General features: G+C 40.4%; 1 protein-coding gene and 1 long non-coding RNA gene across 5 annotated transcripts in view; one reads left to right on the forward strand and one right to left on the reverse strand.

Moving 5' to 3' along the window:
- Positions 1 to 23,611, forward strand: part of LOC146514741 (uncharacterized) — a 118,234-nt gene that overhangs the window by 74,200 nt on the left and 20,423 nt on the right. The window lies entirely within an intron of this gene.
- Positions 14,882 to 23,611, reverse strand: part of dcc (DCC netrin 1 receptor) — a 389,213-nt gene continuing 380,483 nt past the window's right edge. For all 4 annotated transcript variants that reach the window (XM_085168991.1, XM_085168990.1, XM_085168994.1 and 1 more), the window contains exon 29: positions 14,882 to 23,372. In XM_085168991.1, coding sequence (XP_085025117.1) covers positions 23,283 to 23,372 — 90 coding nt within the window. In that variant the 3' untranslated portion in view covers positions 14,882 to 23,282. The remainder of the gene's footprint in view (positions 23,373 to 23,611) is intronic.

Raw genomic sequence — 23,611 nt, forward strand, 5'->3', positions numbered from 1 at the left:
TTTTTTCCTTCTTTTACCTGTTTGTTAAAAATTATTTCAGCTACTTACACTTTAATTGTCACATGTATTGGCTCACCCTACAAATCAATGAACTCAGTCCACAAAGCAAGATCAGGGTTCAGTGCAGGTCAGACAAGTTCCTTCACACCACACACGCTCATCCATGTCCTTGTGGACCCTGTTTTGTGCATTGATTTGGTGGTGTGAGCCAGTATTTTGGACAAAAGGCAGAAGTGTGGGGCTTGATATTATATTCATTACAATTCAGTTTATTTATATGGTGCCAACAAAATGAATGCCAAGGCACTTCACATTGTAGGTTTAAGACCCTACAAAATATAACTAAGAAAACCCAACACATATGTTGTCTGCCATGATATGGATATGACATAATATTATTATTGTTTGTACAACCATCTGAGAAAATAATGGATTACATGGTTTAGTAAAAACAAATGCTTCCTCAATGAAAATATGTTTTCAGTTGGAAATGTGTATTTCAGCAGGGAAAAATCAGAATTGAAATAAAGTGGTGTAAAGCACATGGATTATATTTTGTGTCTATCTATCTATCTATCTATCCATCCATCCATCCATCCATCCATCCATCCAATTTTTTTGGAACCCTCCAGTCTCTTACAGTATGTTACTGTTAACTGAAATTACGGTCAATTACGACCTGTTAAACAGTAAATGACCGCCTGTTGGGACACGGTGTCCTCTAGCAGAGATTAATATTTTTGGTACTGATGATGGGTGATAACGGTAAGTTACTGGTTAATATATTGCAGTTTATTACCTTGCAGCGGGCTTACAGTGACATACCGTGAATAAACGGTAGTATACCAATTTCTTAATCACAGTATGTTGTTACTTTGTTGACGTAATTGGCGTCACTGTCGCCAGTGAGATACCGTAAAAAAGGCTACGGTGCGTTACCATAATTTGTCCAAGAGTATTATACCACACCAGCAAAAAATGGTATCATCCTGCAGAACGGTAAGCTACCGTAACACGGCGTCACGGTATGACGCTGGCAACAGTGACGCCAGTATGTTACCGTAAAGTGGCGATGAAAAGTCTAACAGTGTAGATTTGGAGCTTTTTTGAAGAAAAAATAGTAAAAATGCCAAGAATAAACTTGACAGTGAAGTTGACCTTATGAGTAACATTTCAGCTTTGTTATCAGAGGTCTTCCTGGATTTTCTCTTTATGCTCCTTTTTACGTTTCCATGTGTCTTAAATATAATACTCCAAAAAACATCAGGTCTTGATGAATGAAACATTTAAGATGAAAATCTATGATATACAATGTGTAAGTTGTTGAGAACAAAATGATATCAGCGGAAATCATCAACTCTTTGAGGGCTGAATTTAAAAAGACACCAGAAATTAAATGTCATAACTATTCAAGTGGTCCATTTTTGAGCCATATATTAAGGAAAAAGCTGAAGTGCATATATGAACCTCAAAAGCAGACTGAATCTAAACCAGCTCATCACATCGCAACTTTATTTTTTTCCACAGTGTTTTTTATACCTTCCAAAGGTTTCAGGTATGAAAAAATAAATAATACCTACCTCTAACTGATCTTTTACCTTCTCCCTTCTCTGCTTTTCTCTGTTTTTTAGTTCAGTCAAGCCTCATTTCAGTTTGTGGGGCGATCGTGGCTCAAGAGTTGGGAGTTCGCCTTGTAATCGGAAGGTTGCCGGTTCGAGCCCCGGCTCGGACAGTCTCGGTTGTTGTGTCCTTGGGCAAGACACTTCACCTACCGCCTACTGGTGTTGGCCAGAAGGGCCGATGGCGCGATATGGCAGCCTTGCTTCTGTCAGTCTGCCCCAGGGCAGCTGTGGCTACAACTGTAGCTTGCCTCCACCAGTGTGTGAATGTGAGATTGAATGGGTGGATGACTGGACGTGTAAAAGCGCTTTGGGGTCCCTTGGCGGGACTAGTAAAAGCGCTATACAAATACAGGCCATTTACCATTTATTTGTGTTTGACAGAGAAAGTGAGAGGTTAAAGACACAGTCAGCTCAGCCGTCTCAATAAACTACCTCCATCTGTTCTGTAGCATCCCATTGGATTGCAAATAATCCCTGCAATGTTTCATTTAATGGAAAACTTCTGTTTTCTCCATGACTCACCTGTTTCTGCTCGCTCCGCCAGCACATAAGCAACAAACTTTACCATTTTGTCCTTCTTTTTGCTTCACTGTTTTACTGACGGCTGATGTTCTTGGGACTAATTATCTATTGAAACTGCTAGGAAAAGATGTCAGTCCAGATGTTTCATACCTAGCAAAGGAAAAAAAGAAAACGGTTATGTAATTTCTCTTTCATGCCACTGTATAGAGAGTTTGTTAGAACTTCTATTTCTTTGTTATTGTCTGAATATACTCTGACTTTTCTACTGTAACGGTTTAGAAGACAAGCATGCCACAAAAGAGGACACAAGTAGGTAAAAGCTTAAATCACCTTAAATGCCTTTTATTACTAAGCAAGAACCATTCACAGGAGGTCAGTGAAATCAAACAGGACACAGACAAGAACTGGATTGTCAGTGACAGGTGGTGAACAAAAGAGGGAAACTTAAAAATGACCTAAAGTAAAATCCAGGCAAGCCTGTGATTTTAAGATAAAATAAGGAGTGAGTGAACAGAAAGCCAAACCATGACTCATATCCCATTCATCCCTTTTTCGTTTGTGCATTTTGCGTGGAGTTTCTGCTCCATTAAGTGCTATTCTAAGCCAACTAGCCATTAACAGCAACAGGAACGTGTGAACGTGTAAACAACATCCTGAAAGAGCAAGCAAGATTACTAGATTGACAGAGGTGCAGTAGTTTTTAGCACTGTTGCCTCACAGGTCTACAACCACCACAAAAACATAAATCTTAGATTAACTGGTGGTTTTAAATTAGCAGGTGTAAATGTGACAGAATGCCAACTTGATTAACTTGTACTCCACTTTCTGCCCCATTTAAGGATGTACAGGGTCCGACTTCCTCTCCAATTTGAACTGGATAGGCATTTAAGAAAATGGATGAAAGGATCCTGTAGATACTTTGTGTTCATGTTTGAAGAGTCCTTTTTGAAGGGTTATTTTTCATTTTTCTTTGTTGTAGTATAGTATAATAACAAACAGAAAAAGAAAATAATGAAGCAAAGTGGAGCATTTTGGGAAATGGTTTGTTATCGCCATTGCATATGCCTGAATGCATTTGAAAGAGAATAGACACATTTTTTTTCAGCAAGTGATGGATGATTTTAATACATCCATTTGATAGCAATATAAATCACAGCAGATGCTGATTGGAAGTTCTTGTTTCAGGGGAGAAAAGCAAGAGGGTTCCAAAGCTTGCTGGTGTATTTCTACAGTACCACGTTATTAACAGGCCCTTCAGCAGCAGCAACATGATTTCACACAGCGTTGAACTCTTCAGTGAGTGGGAGGTTGTAGGCATTGGAACCGGCCTGTATATAAAAGATGAATGTGACTTCTGGGTATGAAAAACAAAGCCAAAGCAGGATCAAAACTGCATTCTTTCTGGTGACCAGCAGGTGGCCAGGTCTGCTTTCTCGTTGAAAAAGTAACTTGATTCATGAGCTCATTGAGTTCATGCTCTCAGTCACCACTTTCAACACCACAGAGCCTGGCTGAACCAGGCTCAGTGTGAGTGTTCTTCCTGTTAAAAGGGAGTTTTTCATTCTCACTTGCTTGCTCATAGAGGGCCATTTGAATTTTGGAGTTCCACTCTATTGTTGTAGGGTCTTTTGCAAGGCAAAAAAGAAGGAGATGACTGTTGTTGTGATTTGGTGCCATATAAATGAAATTGAATTGAACTGAAGTAAGTCAGGATGTGTCTAACAAAAGTTTCCATCCACTAGGGAGTTGGGGTTCATTGGCACAATGGAATATGATATGTCTTTGGATACACATTTTAAACAGTTGTGGGTTATTTTTATTGTTTATTTTCATGTAATATATTGTAATAAAGAGACCTGTAGCAATAACACTTTATCATACTTTGGATTTGGCATATGGAAGCAAACAGAGTGTTCACCTGAAATGTAGGTGTTTTCCAAACTTACTCCCAGCTGAGACACGATGTTCTTTAGCTTGCTTACACTGTCTGAGTTTAATGGAGCACATTTTAAAAATGTGTTAATTTTTAAGTATTACAGGAGTGTGGAGGCAGGTAAACTCTTAAAAAAACTCAACAATCGCATGTTTGTATTCAAAGCTGTATCCCCTGCATTGGAAAACAGTTGGATCGTATCTCTAACTCAGCAGTTACTCCTTCGAAGTCACTGAAAGCTCCGACAGGAGCTTTGAAGTGTGGACAATTAGTCGATATTTAAACCTGTCCAAATCTCCACAGTAAGCTGAAGAATAAAAGATCTATAGTTTCACAAGGCTAAATAGCACATGTCACCCTAGAGCATCACATTTAGAACAGGTTAAATAACATCTGTGTCACTGATTGATTTTTACACAATGGTTTATTCGCTCTGATTTTGAGTTTTAGTTTTGCAGAAGTAAATATATAATCTGTTGTTGGAATTTTTCCAAATTTGCTTTTGGTGACTAGTCTTCTTTTCAAACTGCCACAATGTTTTATTCATAGAGCCTGTCGTTGATTACTTTGACCCTAAAGTTGATCAGCTGTTCATGACTGAATTTGAGGATTCTTTTTTCAATTCAACAATTAGCCTACTTGCTCTATGGTTAAAACAAACATAACAAATAAAGATGAAAGTCTAAGAAAACAAACTTATTACTACTATACCATCAGTAATCCCATCCGTTTGTCTTAGACAAGCATCAACCTCCAGGACCTGAAAATACAGCCAATGCAGAACAGCTGCATTTCCTCTTATGACCACTTGAGGCTGCTCCAAAACTGAGTAAGTCTCCATTTACTCCCATGTTAAAACTTTACACAAGTGTTTATGTTGGTGCCCTTTGAAACATTTCAGTGGGATTATCTGAATTTAAATAATATTATCTAAATACTATGACTGGCTGGTTTTCTCTTCTGAGATATATCTGCTCCATTTTGACAAGCGAAAACTTGCATATATCCGGAACTTAGAATTCAATGGGTGACGTTTCTGGCCTTAGATTTTTAAATCCTTCCCCCCCAGTGGTGGCGATCATGTCAATATCACATCAATGAGGATGAGGAAGTGTGTGGCTGGGACAACAACATTTTGACATGGGAGTTATCATTTAGCGTTTACATTTTTATACTACAATAAATAACTTAACTAATAACAAGTGGTTTATTACAAAAATAATGACAAAGGTACCCTAACGTTAATGATGATGATTTTCTTACCAAGTGTTTTTCTTTTCCTGGGAAAACTCATTTTAATTTGAGGCATTGTTGGTTTCCACTTATGCAGCCTCATTAAAACTTAACTGCGTGGTTGTGTTGCCATCTCTCTCCTGTTACAAAACTAAAGAACAAATTAAAAACACAGGTTTAGGAAACAAGATCTGTAACTTATTCAATTACAGAAAAATCATGTAAATTTGAACAAGTGACATTTGGTGACAATAAATCAAACTGGATATGTTCTGACTTCTTTGACTTTTCTCTTTGTCATTTTCTGTTATTTCACTAGGTAAGACTTTTATTTTGAAAGATTGTTTTCCCAACAAAATCAAAAAACAAAATTTAAAAAAAAGGTTTTTCATAAAGATTTCTAAAAGTCACTTGTCCCAAATGTAAGCTTTATTTTACATAAGTCAACCACTTCACTCAAGAGTGAGCAGTGCATCTTATTTAAAAAGAATATTCAACTCACAGCACGTGTTGGTTTCTCCTGTCTTGAACTTAGCTTAGAACTCTATAATTTCTTTTCTTTCTGAATTATCTAATCACTCAGACTGGACAAAATGTGGCCATCAGGCTGGCAGGCAGCAGATGGAGGCTCACATCTCAGCATGGAGGAAGGAGACAAGCTGTCAGACAGTTTATCCTGCAGTCCAGTCCTCAGCTAACAACCAGCTCACCACAGGCCTCCTTCATCCGCCTCGTCAGCCTGCAGACAGAAGCTGGCAGCTCGTCAGTCGACATGCAGAAGAGACAGTAGAACCAAACAGAATGCAGTAGAACTCTCCAAAAACCTCCTTCTGTGTTCTGTCCTAAAGTTCAGCATGTCCACACAGTTGAAATCTCCACAGCTCCACACAAATGGAGGCATTTTTAGATGACACCTTTTCACCACAGAGCTCCATAATGGGTCAGATTTAAAAATCTGCTACGTACATTGCAAATTCTGTTTCCGCTTTTGTTGTTCAGTAGGAGTCTGCAAACAACTTGTAGGTGGGTTACAGCTGCAGGTGGTTACAGCTGCAGGTGGTTACAGCGTATAGTATATAAGGCAAAAACAGAGTTTTTACAATTCTCACAAGATTGAAAGTTAATATTTGGCATGACCATTATTCTTTATCACATTCTGAGCTCTCTAAGGCAAGGGTTCTCGAAGTTTCTTTAAGTGCCCTTCAGGAAAGGTTTCAAGGCTTCTTGATGCACAATCAAAGCTCCTCTTTGAATGTTGGTCACCTTTTGTGCTCGTCAAGATGATTCCACACTGCTTTAATAATGTTAAAGCAGTGTGGGCTCTGGGCCCTATCCATGACTCACATGCCTGCACGTTTTCTATCCAGGCAAGCTTTTGCTACATATCGAAAAATTAAGCTATTGATAATCAGATTTGCATGGTGGATCAAAATCTGACAATATATTTCTGTCTTTATAATTCCAGCAATTTTGGCACAATCCCTAATACCACAGGCTAAATTGGAGCGAATGGTGATAATCTTTTTTTTTTTTTTTTTTTTTTTTTCCGCCTGTCCCATTTGGTTCATTAGCCGTCAGAATTGTTGTCTGAAGACCAACAAGGATACCCAATGGATTTATTTTGCCAAATGGATCATCATGGCATTGCCGTATTGGTCCATTTGATCAACCTTTGTTTTTATTATTTATTTTATTTTCAGTTGTTACAGACGGGACAGACATGAGTGAGGGATAGGAAAGGGAGAAAGAAAGAGGAAGGAAAAGAAAAACAGAAGGGGAGAGGGACAGTGAGAAAGGGGGGAAGAAAAAATATCTCCGGGATCACCTGTTGAGAGAAAAAGAATAGAAAACAAGCAAAAAAAACAAAACAATGCAACATACTATACACAACACCATCGCATTAATCTAGCTAAGTGTAAACAGCAGTAAATACTAAATATTGAATGTTGTTGTGCAGCACGCAGGACAGACAGCGCACAATGTGCTTTGAAGTAGCAGCCAAGAAAGGTGTGATTTAAGTCTACGAACAGTGAACACCCATGTGCACACCTGTGTGGATCGGCGCGCTTGTATTCAAATGGTTTCCCCATGTAATGGTCTGCTAGAGGATGTAGAGAGCCATAGCCCTGTCCCCCAGGGCATGAAGCAGGCATGGAGGAGATCCAGGCCCCAGACATCCAGAGGCCCCAGAGTGCAAGAGCCCAAGGAGGACCACCGGAGGGGCATCCGTGCCACCTTCATGGGAAGGGCTGAGGATCCCCAGATGAGGGGTCACCCAGTAGCCACCGGGCAGAAGCTAGAGGGGGCTGCACCGGCGTGCCCGCCGGCTCCGCCGGCAGCCAGCTGTGCCAGAGTGAACCGAGCCGCAGGCACAGAGGCCGGAGGCCCGAGGGCCCCCCGCGCCCCGGAAGAGGCCTGACCGAGCAGCAGGCGCCAGGCCCCGCCAAGTAGCCACCGGGAGTGAGCTGGCACATGACCTGAGCTCCCAGCCCTGGACACCAAGAACCAACAATGCACCGACCCCTGAGGGCATCAGTCACCGGCAGGGAGTGTGGTGAGGGGAGATAGGCCTCCACACTTTGGAGGGCCTTGGAGTTCCCAGAGAGGTGGAGTCTAAGACCCGACCTGACATATAGACACAGACAAACAGGCACACACAGACACAGACATGCATTCCCACCCTCATGCACACATATACAAACACTCAGCACTCACCCAACGTAGGAATAAACGTAAATGGACATGTACACACAATCACACTCCCCAAACATACTCTATACCCCGGGTCCAGGTATCCTCACCCCCAGAGATGGAAACGGCACCCAGACCCAAGAGATGTTACCCTTCCCTCCGGGGTGGAGGCAAGCAGACCGCCCCAGGCTCCGCAGCAGCAGGGAGGCCAATCGGACAGCCAGCATCTCTTCCCAGCCCCCCCGCCCCGATGGCTAGCAGAGAACGGGGGTGTGTTAAGACCCCATACCTCCCTCCTCCCGCTCAAGTGTAGTGTTGCTGCGTGTTGCTCTAAAGTGTATTTAAAACAAGGGAGAGCATGGTGCTGCTGCCAGAGAGCAGCAGGTGTTAGCACGGCCCCTCCCGAGAACCCTCAATGTCTACATGGATTTAAAATTGAGAGGTGGGCACCGGCGCCAGAGGTAGGTTTGAATACACAGACCGTCTACTGGACGCCGTTAACGTGCCCACCCTCAAGGCCCTATATATATATATATGTGTGTGTGTTATGAGAGTGTAAGTAATGTGGATGTCTAAGTTGTGAGATAAAATTGAGGCACAGGTGGCCAGAAGAGGACAGAGGGGGGGGGGAATGTCTCCCCTGCACCCTGGTGACACACCCGCACCCCAAAGCCCTACCTGTGTGGGTGGGTGTGGTGGAGCGGGAAGAGGGAGGCAGCCGGGGATGGGGAGGAAAAGAAGGGAGGGGAGGGTGTCCCTCCCTAGGGCCAGCTCCCCCGCTGACCCCAATATGCACCCCCGTCCTCTGGTATCCACCAAGGCAAGGGAGCCCAGGCCCATCCAGACCGGGGCCTACGGCAGCAGCACCGCCAAGCCCCACAGGACCCGGGGCAGCCCACCCCACCCCACCGCAGAGGAAACTGTACCCACCCCAACATTCAATCATCTCCCAGACTACACAAGACACAGACACCCAGGTTAAGTTTATTCTCCACCTCTCCTATGTCTCTCCCCCACCTGCAGAGTGGACTCCTGCAAAGATGGAACAACCTCCCTGCCAGTTCAAGAGCCCCCCGGTTAGGCCGATGCACAAGAGGCCCCCTGCGCCAGGGCTGAGCCCCCGTGCACCCACCCGCCCACAACCTCGGCGACACACTGACTAGGACCGAAGCCCCCAAGGCCCAGCCAGAGCCCCAGCACGGAGGCGAAGCACCCCCGAACCCCAAACCCCCACGCCCGCCCCGGATCCACTCAGGGGCAGCCAGGCCACCAGGCCAGTAACCTACGTCCGCCAGCACAGACCATCCTCCAGCCCCGCTGCACGCGGCCACGAGGAGAACAACCTCTGAGAGCGACCAGAGCCACTAACCAGGTTATGAACACAACCCCTGGGTTAAGCCCTCCAGGGATAACGTCTCTAGGAGTCCTCCAGGTGCCCTAAGCCCATCCCAACCTCCACATCAACCACAATAGCCAAGGCGGGACCAAACCACGACCCCCTACCCCCGCTAGGTGATGGAGCCGATCAAAGGAGCCCAGAGGGATTGATCTAATGTGGTGGCAGAGGCTATATCGAGACTAATGTGATCTATTAGATAGTTTCTATATTGGCTAGAATTAAGATTATTTTTATTTTTCCAGTTCATGAGGACCGTTTTCTTGGCGATGCATAGGGCAATAAAAACCATGTGGACTGTATTAATCTCTGTAGTGACATCATCCAAATTTCCCAACAAGCATACTAAAGGGGAGGTTGGAATTTTACATTTCAGACACTTTGATAAGTCCTCACATATCTCGTGCCAAAACTTCTGCACTGGTGGACAGAACCAAAGAGCGTGGATGTAACTGTCTGGTGTATTGCCTTGACAGTGTGAGCAGTTGTTGGCGGATGTAAAGCCCATCTTAAACATTCGATGACCTGTATAGTGCACTCTATGCAGCATTTTGTATTGTATTAATTGCAGATTGGGATTTTTAATCAATTTAAAGGTTTTTAAGCAAATCTGAGACCAGACGTTTTGGTCTAAGCTGACTGATAATTCTGCTTCCCATTTTGCAATAGGAAGGGATATTGATTCATCTATTTTAGAAAGTGTTCTGTATATTTTAGATAATAGTTTGGGGGATTTAAGAGTAAGAAATTGAACCACACTTGGTGGTGTTTGTAATTCAACTTGACTGAGGTTAAATTTCTTTTTTACTATGGATTTAATTTGTTGATATTCTAAAAATCTTTTCTTGTTGATCCCATATTGTGTAACTAGTCTGTCAAATGGAATAAATTCTGTTCCCTCTAATATATGTTCTAAGTATTTAATTCCTTTACAACTCCATTCTGGGAAATTAATCATATTTTTGTTTTGTAATATGTCAGGGTTATTCCAGATAGGTGTACGTTTGCATGGGATTAATGAAGACTCCGTTATTTTTAGAAACTCCCACCATGCTGTCAGAGAAAAGCTGATGTTGATGCTTTTAAAGCATTCATGTCTTTTGATGTTTGAGCTAATAAATGGTAGGTCTGAAATCTCTAGATCATTGCATAGTGCCTGTTCAACATCTAGCCAGGGCTCATCTAAGAGGGTACATTTTAACCATTCTGAGATGAACTGAAGCCTGTTGGCTAAGAAGTATTGGTGAAAATTAGGCAGATCTAATCCTCCTCTATCCTTGGTTCTTTGTAGCGTTTTTAAGCTGATGCGCGGGGGTTTATCTTTCCAAAGGAATTTAGAAATATGTGAATCCAGAGATCTGAACCAATCTTGTGATGGTTTGTTAGGGATCATTAAAAATAAGTAATTTATTTTTGGCAAGATCATCATTTTTATAGTGGCGACCCTTCCCATGAGTGATATGGGTAGAGATTTCCATCTAGTCAGATCGCCTTCTACTTTCTTTAGAAGTGGGATGTGGTTTAATTTAATTAAGTCTGAAAGCTTAGGAGAAACATTAATACCTAAATATTTAATATTTCCAGATTGTAGTGGGGCAGAAGATGAATTATGGAAGGAGCAGTTAATGGGAAGAACTGTAGATTTTGGCCAGTTAATTGAATAATCTGAAACTCTTGAAAACCAGTTTATTAGAGTAATTACCTCAGAGAGGTTGATTTGTGAGTTTTGCAGAAAAAGCAACACATCATCCGCATAGAGACTGATTTTATGTTCTACGTTATTACATTTTATGCCCTTAATTGTTGTAGCCTGTCTAAGTGCTGCTGCTAGAGGTTCGATAAAAATTGCAAAAAGTGAAGGGGAGAGTGGGCATCCCTGTCTGGTGCCCCTCTGGAGGATGTCTGGTCATTTGTTGTCATTTGTGAATGGTGATAATCTTAATCAGTAGTTTTGTTTTGTACATGTTAAAACTAATCAGTATCTGCACATTACAGAGCTCTTAGACTTGTTCCACTACAGATGCCCCAGATCCCTTCACTGACTCGTGTGAGTTCAGCACATTCAGACTTTCCTGTAATAATAATCAGTTTCTGTTCTAAACATGTAATATCAAATTACTTTTTAGCATAGCTAAGAGATGTTGATGTGTTTCTATACCCGTAGGTCCCTTGCCCCTGTACTGTATGATCAATAGGTTGATGATATAGCTCTGATGTTACTTTGGTTTTGTCCATATTGAGTGAACGATCGAGGTTTGAGATAAAAGAGTCCCTTCACTGCCATGCTTACGACATAGTCTAAATTAAAATAGACGATATGAGACTTTGTTTAAACTTAACAGTTACACATTTCCTCATTGCCTTGATTTAGTGATTGAAAATCATAATGCAGTCTTGCCTTATGGTACATAATTGGCACATTTGGCTGTTTCAGCTGTGTCAAAGCCCCCTGGAGGAGTCTTTTTTGAACTCAGTTGTTTTACCCTTTTGAACTGTTTCCCTGTATGACATGCTGCACTGCTGAGCTTTTTAAAACCTAACCATATAACACATTCTCATACCAGGGCATCAGATACTGCCAAGTCTTTTAGTTGGTGTTAGTGCCTTCGTGCACCTTTTTATCCTCTTAAACTCTGCATTAGAAGGGCGCCGTGCAGTAAGTCAGAAGTTTGTCAGTCAGGAAAATGTGGTTCGTAGTAGCAGACGGACTATCATGAGCAGGGAGCATTTCCCTGTGACCTGATGGCTGTTTGGCCTAGTGTGAACTTTAGCAGTCCTATTATTGAACGTATAGATGAGGTACTGAACACTTAACCAGTCAGTCACAACTCTGTTATCTATAAACTTTATGCTCTTGCCACAGACACAAGGGTCAATGTGTATGCTTCTCTCTCTTGGTAAGGTACACAGTGTCTACTTGATTCTCTACACGTAATGTTACACAGGTCCTGGTGTAACAAGAGGTTAAGAAATGGCGGAGGAGCGAGGCAGACAATAAATAAGAGATGTGGCTAAATGCTGAAATGTTACTTAATGAGGTCAATGTTTGTGTGTTTCTGATACTCTGTCCCGATCTTTGACTATAAAAATAATCATTTGAAGCTTTGCACTCACTCACTGTATCTCATTGTCTTTTTAAAAGATGCAGGCAAATTTTTTTGTGTTTCAGCATCTGGTTGGGGTGTTCTCATAGTCCGACCAGATTTTGATCACTCAGGTTCTCAGTTCTCCTGAGTGTGTTATTTGGATAACTTTTGTCTGTGATAAACATATAGTGGATGATTCTTAGCCTCAGAAGAATCACTATATTTACTATTAGTAGGAGTTAAAGAGGGCTAGAAGTGGCTCCGGAAGTGTGTTCCTGCACCTTCAGTTATTAAGCAACTAAATTTGATGGACAGGTTTAGTGCCTGTTACTTTTGGCTGAGTTAGTTTTACATGTGGTGCAGCCTGGTGCACCAGGCAATATTTGCTTAGTCATAAGAATCCCACAGTATCTCCACATATCCTTCTTTTTTCCCTTCTCATTCATGTATGTTCATGGTGCACATACAAATAAAGTTGGGGCACTGAAGCACCAACAAGAGTGGACATAAACAGCTTAATGTTTTGTTGGCAAGAAATTTCAAATGTACCTTTTCAGATAGGGCACAAACATCACCAAACACAATTTCTGTTTCTGTGCAGTGTGTTGAAAATGTTTGAGCTAACATGTGATGCTCTAAGATATCGATACAGCTCATTAAACGTGGTTATCTTAGTGGATTCAGTTGGCTAAAGCCACAAAGAGCAGTGGATATCACAGTAGCACCACAGATCAGCTGGTCACCGTCTGTATACAATAAAAAATATTTCAGACTTTTAAAAAAATGTTATTTGGCTTATTTCTAAGTAATTCATTACCCCACACACATTGTTAGGATTCCCCTTCAACCACATCACACTTTAACCTCTGATAATTAGTATTGAAGAAATTCAGTTAAATATGTTCATAATGTCTTAAAAAGAAATCTATTGTTATTTTTGTGCATCTTTCATACATAATTCTGGATGCAGGCTCTGTGTCTGACCTCCATTTACTATTATTTTGAGTTTAATAAATTGGTCAAAAACAGACAACTGGCAGACTGACAGCACTTTTTTCAACACTAGACAGCCAATAATATCAAGTGAATAATATGAAGTAAATTCCTTAAACAGCATAGAAAAATCTGATATGTTGGCAGCCTTAAATAACACACAGGTTGAGCCTGAGTGGCCTGGCATGGAATCAAATTCACAGCCTGAATTACTGTTTCACTCGACCTCTATTGGTTTGTGTCATATTTTAAGCTGTCTACTTTCCCTCTCACTCGGTGAATAAGTGTAGGAAAAGATCAAGGTTGGGATTAAAATACGTACCTTCACAACATTAACCCTGCATGCTGGGGAAAAACAAAAAAGCTTAAATGTGATGCCAAAGGATGCTTTACGGGTACTAAAATGTGAAAACCGATAGTGAGAGACCTGACTTAGTGTTGCCGTAACTCTGTCACCACATCAACACACTGTAAGATGTCCTGGATCCCCCCTGCTCTGTAAGATGACAGCAGCAACAAAACACAGATTTTTCCGCCAGCTGAACCCAACAGGTTTTCCTCAGCATATTCCAGTTAAGGACAATTTCCTTTCTAACTATAGCCTGATGGATCATTCTGACACTAACTGTATAATGGGCTATGACAGACTCCCCTTGAGTCCTACGCAGCCTTTCCTCATGCATCAGGTTAAGTAAGGTGAAGTCTCACCCTGAAATTTTGTAGTTAACTTTGTTGTGACTCGGTTTTTAAGTCTCCGTAACATCTATTATACACACATTCAGTTGTGTGGTGAATAATCTGGCACATTAACAGGATGTTTGTTTTTGTATCAAAACTTTATTTATCAAACAAAAAGAATGCACCATTGAAATAACATTTCTATAAAAAAGGACCATGGGACTGTTCTACAGTGCATTACAAAACCAGCAATTGTATACAACATTGTGGATAGAAACTTTGCTTTACTTTGTCTTCATCATCATCATCCACTTTCCCCCCTTCACTTAAATGAACAAAATGTACACTCTTAAATATTGCAGTCACTAAGCTAATTTGGTTATAATGAGTCTTGGACTTTTTTCTTAAAGGATGAAGTTGAATGTATTTACTCTGAATCGTCCATCTGTCGGCTCCTCTGTCCAACAATGATGTTCTGGAAATGAAGTAATTGTCTGTGTGAGAGGAGATAAGGGTCGTTTTAATTTGGTCCCTTTCGCCCTGAAGAGATGAGGTCCACATCATTCTTTTTTTTTTCTACTCCATTATTTTCTTTTTGTAAGCTTTTGGCCTCAAAGTGTCTGCCATGGAGCTGACGGAGATGGTTTCACACGACACCAGACCTCTCTTAGTCACCACATCCCTGACCAACTTTATTTTTTCTCTTATTTAACCCTCCCTTTTCTTATTTTATTTTTTTTCACCGTGTAATTTGTCCCTTTTTTGATCCTCAATGGGTCCCACACAGGAGTGAAGCGCCCAAAGAAAGAAGTTAATGAAGTCGAGTTTCCCTTTGAAATGTGGGAGGTGAGCTGAGCCAGTTTCCACCTTATCAAGTCTGCTTGGTGTTTCTGAGTTTCACCCAACTGACACTATACTAGTTCACAAGGAGCCTTCACTCGTACAGGACCTTCCCGGTGTGTTTCACAGGTTTTAGTCCATTAACTACAAAGAGCACTGGTTTTTCTTTCCTGCAGAGCATCAGCTTTTACTCTGATTTCCTGCCTTCCAGGCTGCCATTTAATGACACCTTTGTGAGCAAAGATATGCTGAAGTCATCCAGAAATGCAGCTGAAAGCATTTAGAACATTCTTTGTGGCGGTGCATTCAGAGACACTCAGACATATGAGAAGAAGTCATCATATGTGCCTTAATAGAGAGATGTAAAGTTTGACCAGTAGTGCTGGTCAGTATTCAGTGATCTTTTATAGCTATAGTGAGGTATCAGTCTCCAGATGAGTAATCAGTAATCAGAGTAATCAACCAACCCAATGATACCTACTGGAAGAAGAAAAATACATTTAAAAATAAAGGGGATCTGAAAGTGTTCTACTATAATTGAAATAAGGAGTATGAAAAACACATATGGTGCTTTACTTGTCCTTAAATAATTATTCTTTTTATAATTTCATAATGATTCCATTTGAAACATTGGTATGTCTCTAACAATCAAATCTGAGTGAACACTTAACGTAACCCAACATCTGGTTTGTTTTTTAATATAGTCAGTTTTTTAAAGAGAAAAATTGCCATTACAAGAATAAAAATGTGAGCACATGAAAAAAATCAGTTACTGAGGTGAAAGATTTTTATTCTATAGATGCCATTGTCAAATATATCATGTCCAAGTTTGTCCAAAGGCACCGTTTGTACTACTTTCAGCCGATTAGCGTTGACTCAAGCACACCACAAAGTTAAGTCCTGCCCATGATAACTGCACTCTGCAAGCTGCTTTGCAACTCACCTCCACTGCAGCTTTAATCCATGCTGTATCTGGATTGACCAGTGTCATATCTGCTGTTGGTACCAGCTGCTCTGTTCTTGCTGCTGCTCAAGAATGGAGAGCCATACAGCCAAATACAAATTACTCCATTTAGTAGTGAACACTTTCATGCAGCTCAACTCAAGATTCAGTTTTAATGTCACGATGAAACACACTTCACGTCAGCTCCACTCAGGTGCCTCCCTCTTTGCCCCAGATTTGGATTTCCTGGCTCCAGATAGTGGGCAAAGAATAAAACTTAAATGTGACCCTACGGTGGGTCTGCTGTAACTATGAAGAAGAACTGCATAGATGCGATCGGAGCCCCGCCATCCAGATTTCGGACTGACAATAAACAGAAATCGGAGGTGACTGCATCTCCTTGGAATGAGGAATCATGGTGGCAAACAGAATGCTTCATCAAGGAATGTAAATAAGCAACAATATAAAAAAAATACTGAAACCTTTTAAGGCAGTAACCTAAAATAAGAAAAATAAAACACTGCTTCAGTCCTCTTTTTTCATTTTTGTTCTTTGCTAATCTAAATGCACATTTGCAGAAATATCACATGGTTATAAATAATAGATTTAAAGAGCACTCGAAATAAAGTAATAATAGTAATAATATATTAAATTTGATTATAAAAAAGTTACTTCTACTCTAGTGGAACTGTACACTGTAAAAAAAAAAAAGAGGAGCTTTTTTAAAATGTAGTTCTGCTGCAGCAACGTTTTTCTCCACAGTAAAATACACACGAAGCAAAAACCCAACATCTGGCTGTTAGGAGATGGGGCGAGGGTGGGGTCAGACTCTTGAAGAAGAAAAGGTCCTTTTCAGTCCTTAGTCTCCTTTTTTTTAAAAAATCTCCTTTTTTAGATTTTTTAGATTCCTGTGCACTGTGCACTTGAAAAAGTGAAACTGGGAATTTTGTGTTGCACTGAATGATAAAATAAAATGATGACGCTGAGATGATGGTGATTCTGAGGCTGTTCCAGCATCAGATGAAGAAACACTATTTCATAAAGCAATATTTTGGGATCTTTTTGCGCATTGACAGTAAAATCACATGGTTTAGCTTTACATTTCACATTCAGATAAATTTATGTCCCCTTTAAGTAGACGTTTATTCTAACTGCCACAAATAAAAGCTTGCTCTTAACATGTTGTCCACACAGTCACAGTGTCTGCATCATTTAATCTCTCTCAATATTCTTGTCTGTCAACAAGTCCTCTAACCTAAATGACAATGTTGATACATTTGAAATATAACTGTAACATAGAAACAGATTTTTTTAAACCTATGTTTGGTTGGCTTTAGAGATAAAATAAACTTTAGGAAGAGATTTAGCTTAAAATAGCGCTAAAGCAGCCTGGCATCAGAAAGAGTTGCAACTTGTCCCCCATCCACAGTCTAACAATGCCACCACTCTAGCTGATATTTGCAGGAGGGGAGATTCAATTGTCTGTAGCCAAACACTAGAGGCCAACCTATCTGCCTCAATCTAATGTAATTAGATGGTCCACCGTGATGTGTAGACATGCTGACATTTTGGTTCCCCTGAATAATATTGATGTATTTTCTATATATGGATCAGGGTCCTACAGTCATGGCCAAAGATTTTGGTCATGACTGTATAGTCAATTCTCAAAGAGCTGATTTCACACTAGAAATCAACAGAAACCAGGCAAACAAAGTAAAAAAAAGTTGTAAAGTAAAATATGTCTGAAATCTGAAAAATGAAAAAACAGGTAGAGTACAGGACGGTCCTACAGCTGTTACATGCAGATAATGTAAATGAAACTAATTTCCTTGCAAGTATTGGGAGAATACAGGCAGAATTTCTCCCCTTCAAGTTTCTTAGTTCCTATAACTAAAGATCAGCCAATACAGGTAATTTGTCAGGTATTAAGGCAAACATCACTGCACAGCAAAGGCTGTGGATCTTAAAGCTTGGTTACTGAAGGGAAAAAATCTCTGAATAAGCAAAAAAAAAAAAAAAAAAATCAGCTTTTAGAAATCTGGCCATTACACTGTTCTAAGTTAAGTGGGCAGATTTCCATAAAATGATCTTTGTTGCTGAAATAAAAGGACATTTAGGTTGAGTCTGAGAGGAAATGGTTTGTTTTGATGAACGTTTTCTGCATTATGAGTCACCGAGTGAGCCATTTGGGGGTACAGCATCTTGCACTGGAACATTTTGATAGACACATTTGCCGTTCTGTGGATCCAAGCTTTAAAATTTCAAGTACAGGACGATCCCTGCCATCACTGGATGTAGTACATCTGATGTGTCTGTGTTTCCCGGCAGGTGCTGAAAGGCTGCATCTGTGCTGCCAAAGTAAAAAAAACAAACAAAAACAACTTTTCTTTTTTAGTTTCTCCCTTTAAAGGGACACGGAGCTCTTGGGATAAGCCTTCAGCAGAACAGCCCCGTCTCATCTGGTCCCCGTGTGTCGACTTTACAGGAGGAACAAATTAACATAACACAGAGCCCATTTTAACATTTCACAAAGACTTCAAATAAAGTGACTAAATATGGAGAAAGAAAAATAACACTGAAGTGAAAAGTATAGCTACAGAGAATGTCTTATTTATCTCAACGATGACAAAAACTCATGAAGGCGAATGACTAAGGATAAAAAAAGTTAGGTGTTCTCTTTAAAGAAAATTTCAAGTCACATCATTGGTATAAAGCCGGATTTTGACAGCTGTGGGGAAAAACACCTATTTAAAGGTTTAATCAGCTGCTTATCCGTGCTACTTTGAAGTGTTTTATCTGAGTCCAACTGATTTCTCCTTCTAAGAGTTACCAAATGTCCTATGTAAACGCTACAGACTGTACAGGTGTTTCATGATTTAGCTCGTGCCTAAAAACGTTCAAAGGTTTCAGCCCAACTGATTATTTCCAAGATCCTGCATCAGTTTTTAGACTGATTTCCTTCCTTCCAGGCACCCATTGGTTTCAGCTCAAGTTTATGAATTTCAAATAGTAGAGACTTCAAAGTGGAGGGGTTTTTGTAGGCCTGATACCTTGTGCATAAAGTATAGCAGGGCATCAGACAGACATCTGGAGACAAACCCATCGTTATGTAACTGAAGTATTCTTGATCAGATTAGTCAAAGTATAATTTGAGCAAGCACTTTGACCTGATTTGGACTTATGGGGGGTTTACGAATTGAAAATATACAAAACTAATGGCGGTTGGAAACCAAAGAGTAGACATAAAAGATGGATGTTTCTTATAGGTTGAAAAGTGAAAACTAAGTGCCTTAAACCTGCTTTTTTTGTGCTAATGGCCATCAAACTCTGACTCTGACCTCTGCCCAACTTCACACTTGAAAACCTCAGTAAACGCTTTTCTAAAGAGGTTTTGAAATCAGTCACTAGTTTTGTATTTTGTTTTATATAGCTTGGTGTTGATTTTGTAAGTTTGGGTCCAATTCAGTGTAAATAGACATTAAAGTAGCACATGCTGTAGGTAGTGGGGAATCCCTACTGCTCCTTGTTTTCAAAAACCGAGATCACAGTGGCTTAAGTGATGAGCGTGATGACTTAAAACGAGAGACAACCTCAGTGTCTATCTTTTGCATATGGTCTATTACGGAAACAGCTGAAATTACAAACCATTTCTAGGAAACTCAGCAGAAACAGTTATGAAATATAGATCAATTCTGCAACACTGACTAAAATAAACTTGCTCAAATGCAAAGTGTGATGGCTGGCTGATGGATCCACCAGTTTGAAGACTCCTAGTACTGCTCAATTTAATATTAATTTTTTTACTTTTTAATTTAAGAGCTGTTCTGTAAGTTGACTTAAAGTAACCTGTGCAGTTGCTTCCATTTCCACTCACACATCATCTGAGTCACTGGATCAAAACCTGACAAGTTGGCAGTGATACGAAGGTCTGGAAACAATGTGTGCAAGCTGACTTTCAGAAATGAAACAAACAAACGTCTGCCAGAAAGGTCCAGCTGGATGGATGATAATTGGAAAAGAAGATGTGATTCACATTTAATGGGCTAAAATGTGCAGATTCACCAGTAAGAGCAGTTAACTTTAATCATTCCTTCTTTTCTTTCCTTTTTGAAATGCCTTGTGTCAACAGGCCATTCGATTCAGAATTTATTGTTAAATCTGATTTTCTTATTTTTTTATAATCAAATTTTAGTCTGACCCCACAGCACAGGATTGTTCCATCTCTACAAAGCTCTGCTCTGCAGAGAGGAGGGGAGGGGAGGAAGAGCAGAGTGAAACGGGGATTTTTCTCCGAGAACAGGCTGATGAGTTTGATCCCCTCACTGCCTGCCTGCCAGCGTTCGCTCGCTTTTCATACCCGCGCTCGCACTACCGAGATGTTACCTTTCCATCCCTTCCGTGCCCGGGACTTTTCTCTGCCGGCGTAACGGCCCAGCGAGCGTGAGCTTGAATCATAATATTTGAAACTACGTTATAATGAATTCACGGGCTCATTCCTCTGTGCCCTAACTCGCACATACAAACCACCCCTGAATATCAATTCATGGCTCTGCCTCTCTCTGTCTCCCTCAGGCTTTTTCCTTTTATCACAGAAAGATAAAGGTCTGTAAATTACAATATGGAGACTGGGGTGATGGAGTCAAATACAAAGCATACTGATTGCCTGTTTTTTTCCCCTACTGATTAATGAATCATTAGTCATTTTGAATTCCTGGTTTTCTGCAGACAGACAAAATGACTATCCTTACCAGTTGTTTAGCCAGGTGGTCAAATGTGATTTTTACAGGTGGTGTAATTCTACATACTTCCAATTATGTTGTAAGAATGAGGGGGTGATATTTAGAAAAACAGATTGCTGCAGCAGCAAAGAAAGAAGTGAGACCTTCACAAAAACTCCAGCGCAGATCAATTTGTTAGGACTTTTTTTTTTTTTTTTTACAGTGTACACCTTCTTCACTGTCCTAATGCCGCTTTTCACAAATATGATTACTCTTTCAGAAAGACAAACAAAAACATCCCCACCCATCTCATCTACATCAAATTTTCAAAATCAGGTTCTCTTGCCTGCTGTCAATGCAAATGCAGTTGTTTTAAAGAGCAGGAAGGTAGATATGCTTTGCACTGATGCTACAGAGGACACCTTGAATGCAATTGCTTCAGGTTTAAATTCCCTCTTTGCAATTTGTTTCCTCAGTCAACCTTTTCTTAAACGGCTTCTATTAAAACTCCAAATGGCACAAAAGGGCTTCTTTATACCAGTTAACAAAGATTTTTTGAATTAAACTAAATGTCTGACATGTTCAAAGGCTGGAGGTTATCATATTTCACTGTGATTAAAGTAGCTCTCTGCAGAAATGTGGTTAAAAAAACCTGACTTAAAAAAAACTCAGCTCTGACAGGACATCAAATGTAAAAATATACTTTGTGGATTATGCATTATTTGTGTTGATCTTTTTGTCACATTTTCTCTTATCGTTTTTTGTATAAAAACAGAACCACCTGAAGAAAACTCAAAGTGAAGCTGATGGTTTTGCCATTGTTCCAGGTGGTTGATCAAGGTCGACAGAGGTACACTCGTGTTTGTCTCATGAAAAATAAATATGGATTCATCAAAAGCAAGCCCCGATACAGCACACTCACATCCAGCCAGACACTGTAAAATGGCACAGTGAAAAAGTAAACAATGACAGAGATCTGTCTCATTATCGTCATCAGTGGCTGCCCCATCATCTCCAATCCCAATAAAAACATTAATAATAAAGGTAACATCAAATCTCTTTTTCTTCCATTTTTGACAAGAACAACACAGCACCCTGCTGTGGTTGCTTTGAAGCTAATTATGCATACAACTTAATGACAGAAAACAAAATTATTGTTTTGTGATCTCAGAGTCAAAACTGTTGTCTTATGATCATGACGTAATTACCCTTTTCTCGATTTTGGTAGTGCTTATTATGTTTTTGATAGAATAACCATGATTCAGTGAGTGTCCTACAAAATGTATCTTTGGTGAACACGTGAACTAGTGTCCCAAAGACCAACAACACTGATATTCACAGACTGTAACCCTTCTTTAGTCCTCCAGACAACATGGGGGCGATGCTGCACTTTGCGACTAACATGTTTAAAGTGACTGAACATACGTTTGACATGAACAATCGCTGTATTCCAACTGGAGACATTTCTTTGTTCCACAATGGAATTGATCATCTCAAACCAGCTCCACCTTGTTCCTTAAATCTTATCTTTTTCACCCACTTCAAGTCCTTTTTTAGACCAGACTTGAACAACTAGCAAAAAAAAGTTACAGTAAGCTTTCAGAGATGAGAATTTGGCAACGACACAAGTCCTTGTGGGTAAATACTGGACATTTTCTGCGTTAGGGAGAGTAAAGGCTTGGTCAGGAGCAGCAACCAACTGTGGGAGTCTAAAGAGGTTTTTGTACAGTCCTGTAAGAAAAAGTTAGTAGAATCCAGATCCAGATGATTCAGACCGGACTTTACAATTTTAATCTCAAGATCCAGAAAGTGGAAGGGTACCTTGGGCTTGAGTGATGTGTGTTTCAGTCAAATCATACAGTTTTGTGTAAGACAGAAAAAGATAAACGATGAGGAAAAAATGTCGTAGTGAATCACCTCGCTCTGTTATAACAGACAACCTTGAATCCACATGAAAAAAAAAAGTTTTGGTGAAACTTTGGTGGCTGAGGATGTATTTTCCATTTCTCACTTAGGTTTGTGTTGCATTTTCAAACCATATGCAAATCCCGTAAATGCGCAAAGTTGGAATACCCAAAGAAAAAGAAAAGACAAAACGGAGTGGCGATAATGAAAAATAAGTGAGGTACAGTCACAGTAACTGAGTTGAAGATAACTCAGCGGAGAAGGATGCTAATAAATATCACAAATAAGAGAAACAGGAGGGATCTTGTAATTTTGTCTTCTTTTTTTGTGATAATCCTTTTCCCCTGTTTCATTAAGTCGAGGCGCTAGGCATTGGGTTTTTTTTTTAAGTTTTGTGTTTGAGGTTGAGGGGTCTAAAGGGGTTTCAGTTTAAACTCCTAAAGACGCCCCTCAACACTGGTCCTGTTCTTGATGCTGTGTGCTGTAGTGTTTATCCTCTTTCGAATTTCCTTTTTCCAATCCCGGTCCCAGTGGATAGTAGCCAAGACCAGTAGAAACCAAACAGACTTAACCCAGCACAAACGGAGATCTGATTCCACAGAGGCATCTTTAAACCCAGATTGACCTGTTGGTGCCTTGAAAGACCAGACAACAGGTGACATCGAGGCTTGAAGAAGGGTTCCAGACTAGGCCGTGATTCAGGGCCGGGCCGGGCTCAGATGTTAGAAGGCGGAGCCTGTTATGGCATTGAGTTGCTGCATCAGCCCTTCTAGACTGGCCATCTGCTCTGACAGGTCATCTTGCTCATAAATCTGAAATATAAAGAAATAAAACAGAGTTTAATAGCTTTATAAAATCATTGTGTGTCAAAACTACATACAGTAGATACAGTTTAAAGAAAAGCTATCAAGCTATAATTGTGAACCAACCGATGCACCACTGAGGGTAAGTATGCATGAGGCAGATTCAAGCATATGTATTTCAGGCTTGAGGCTACACCCAAGCCCCCCCAGGATCGATCCACTGTATTTTTCTGTTCTCTTAAACTAGT

This window comes from Neolamprologus multifasciatus, chromosome 7 (genome assembly GCF_963576455.1).
Source record: "Neolamprologus multifasciatus chromosome 7, fNeoMul1.2, whole genome shotgun sequence".
NCBI classification, from domain to species: Eukaryota; Metazoa; Chordata; class Actinopteri; order Cichliformes; family Cichlidae; genus Neolamprologus; species Neolamprologus multifasciatus.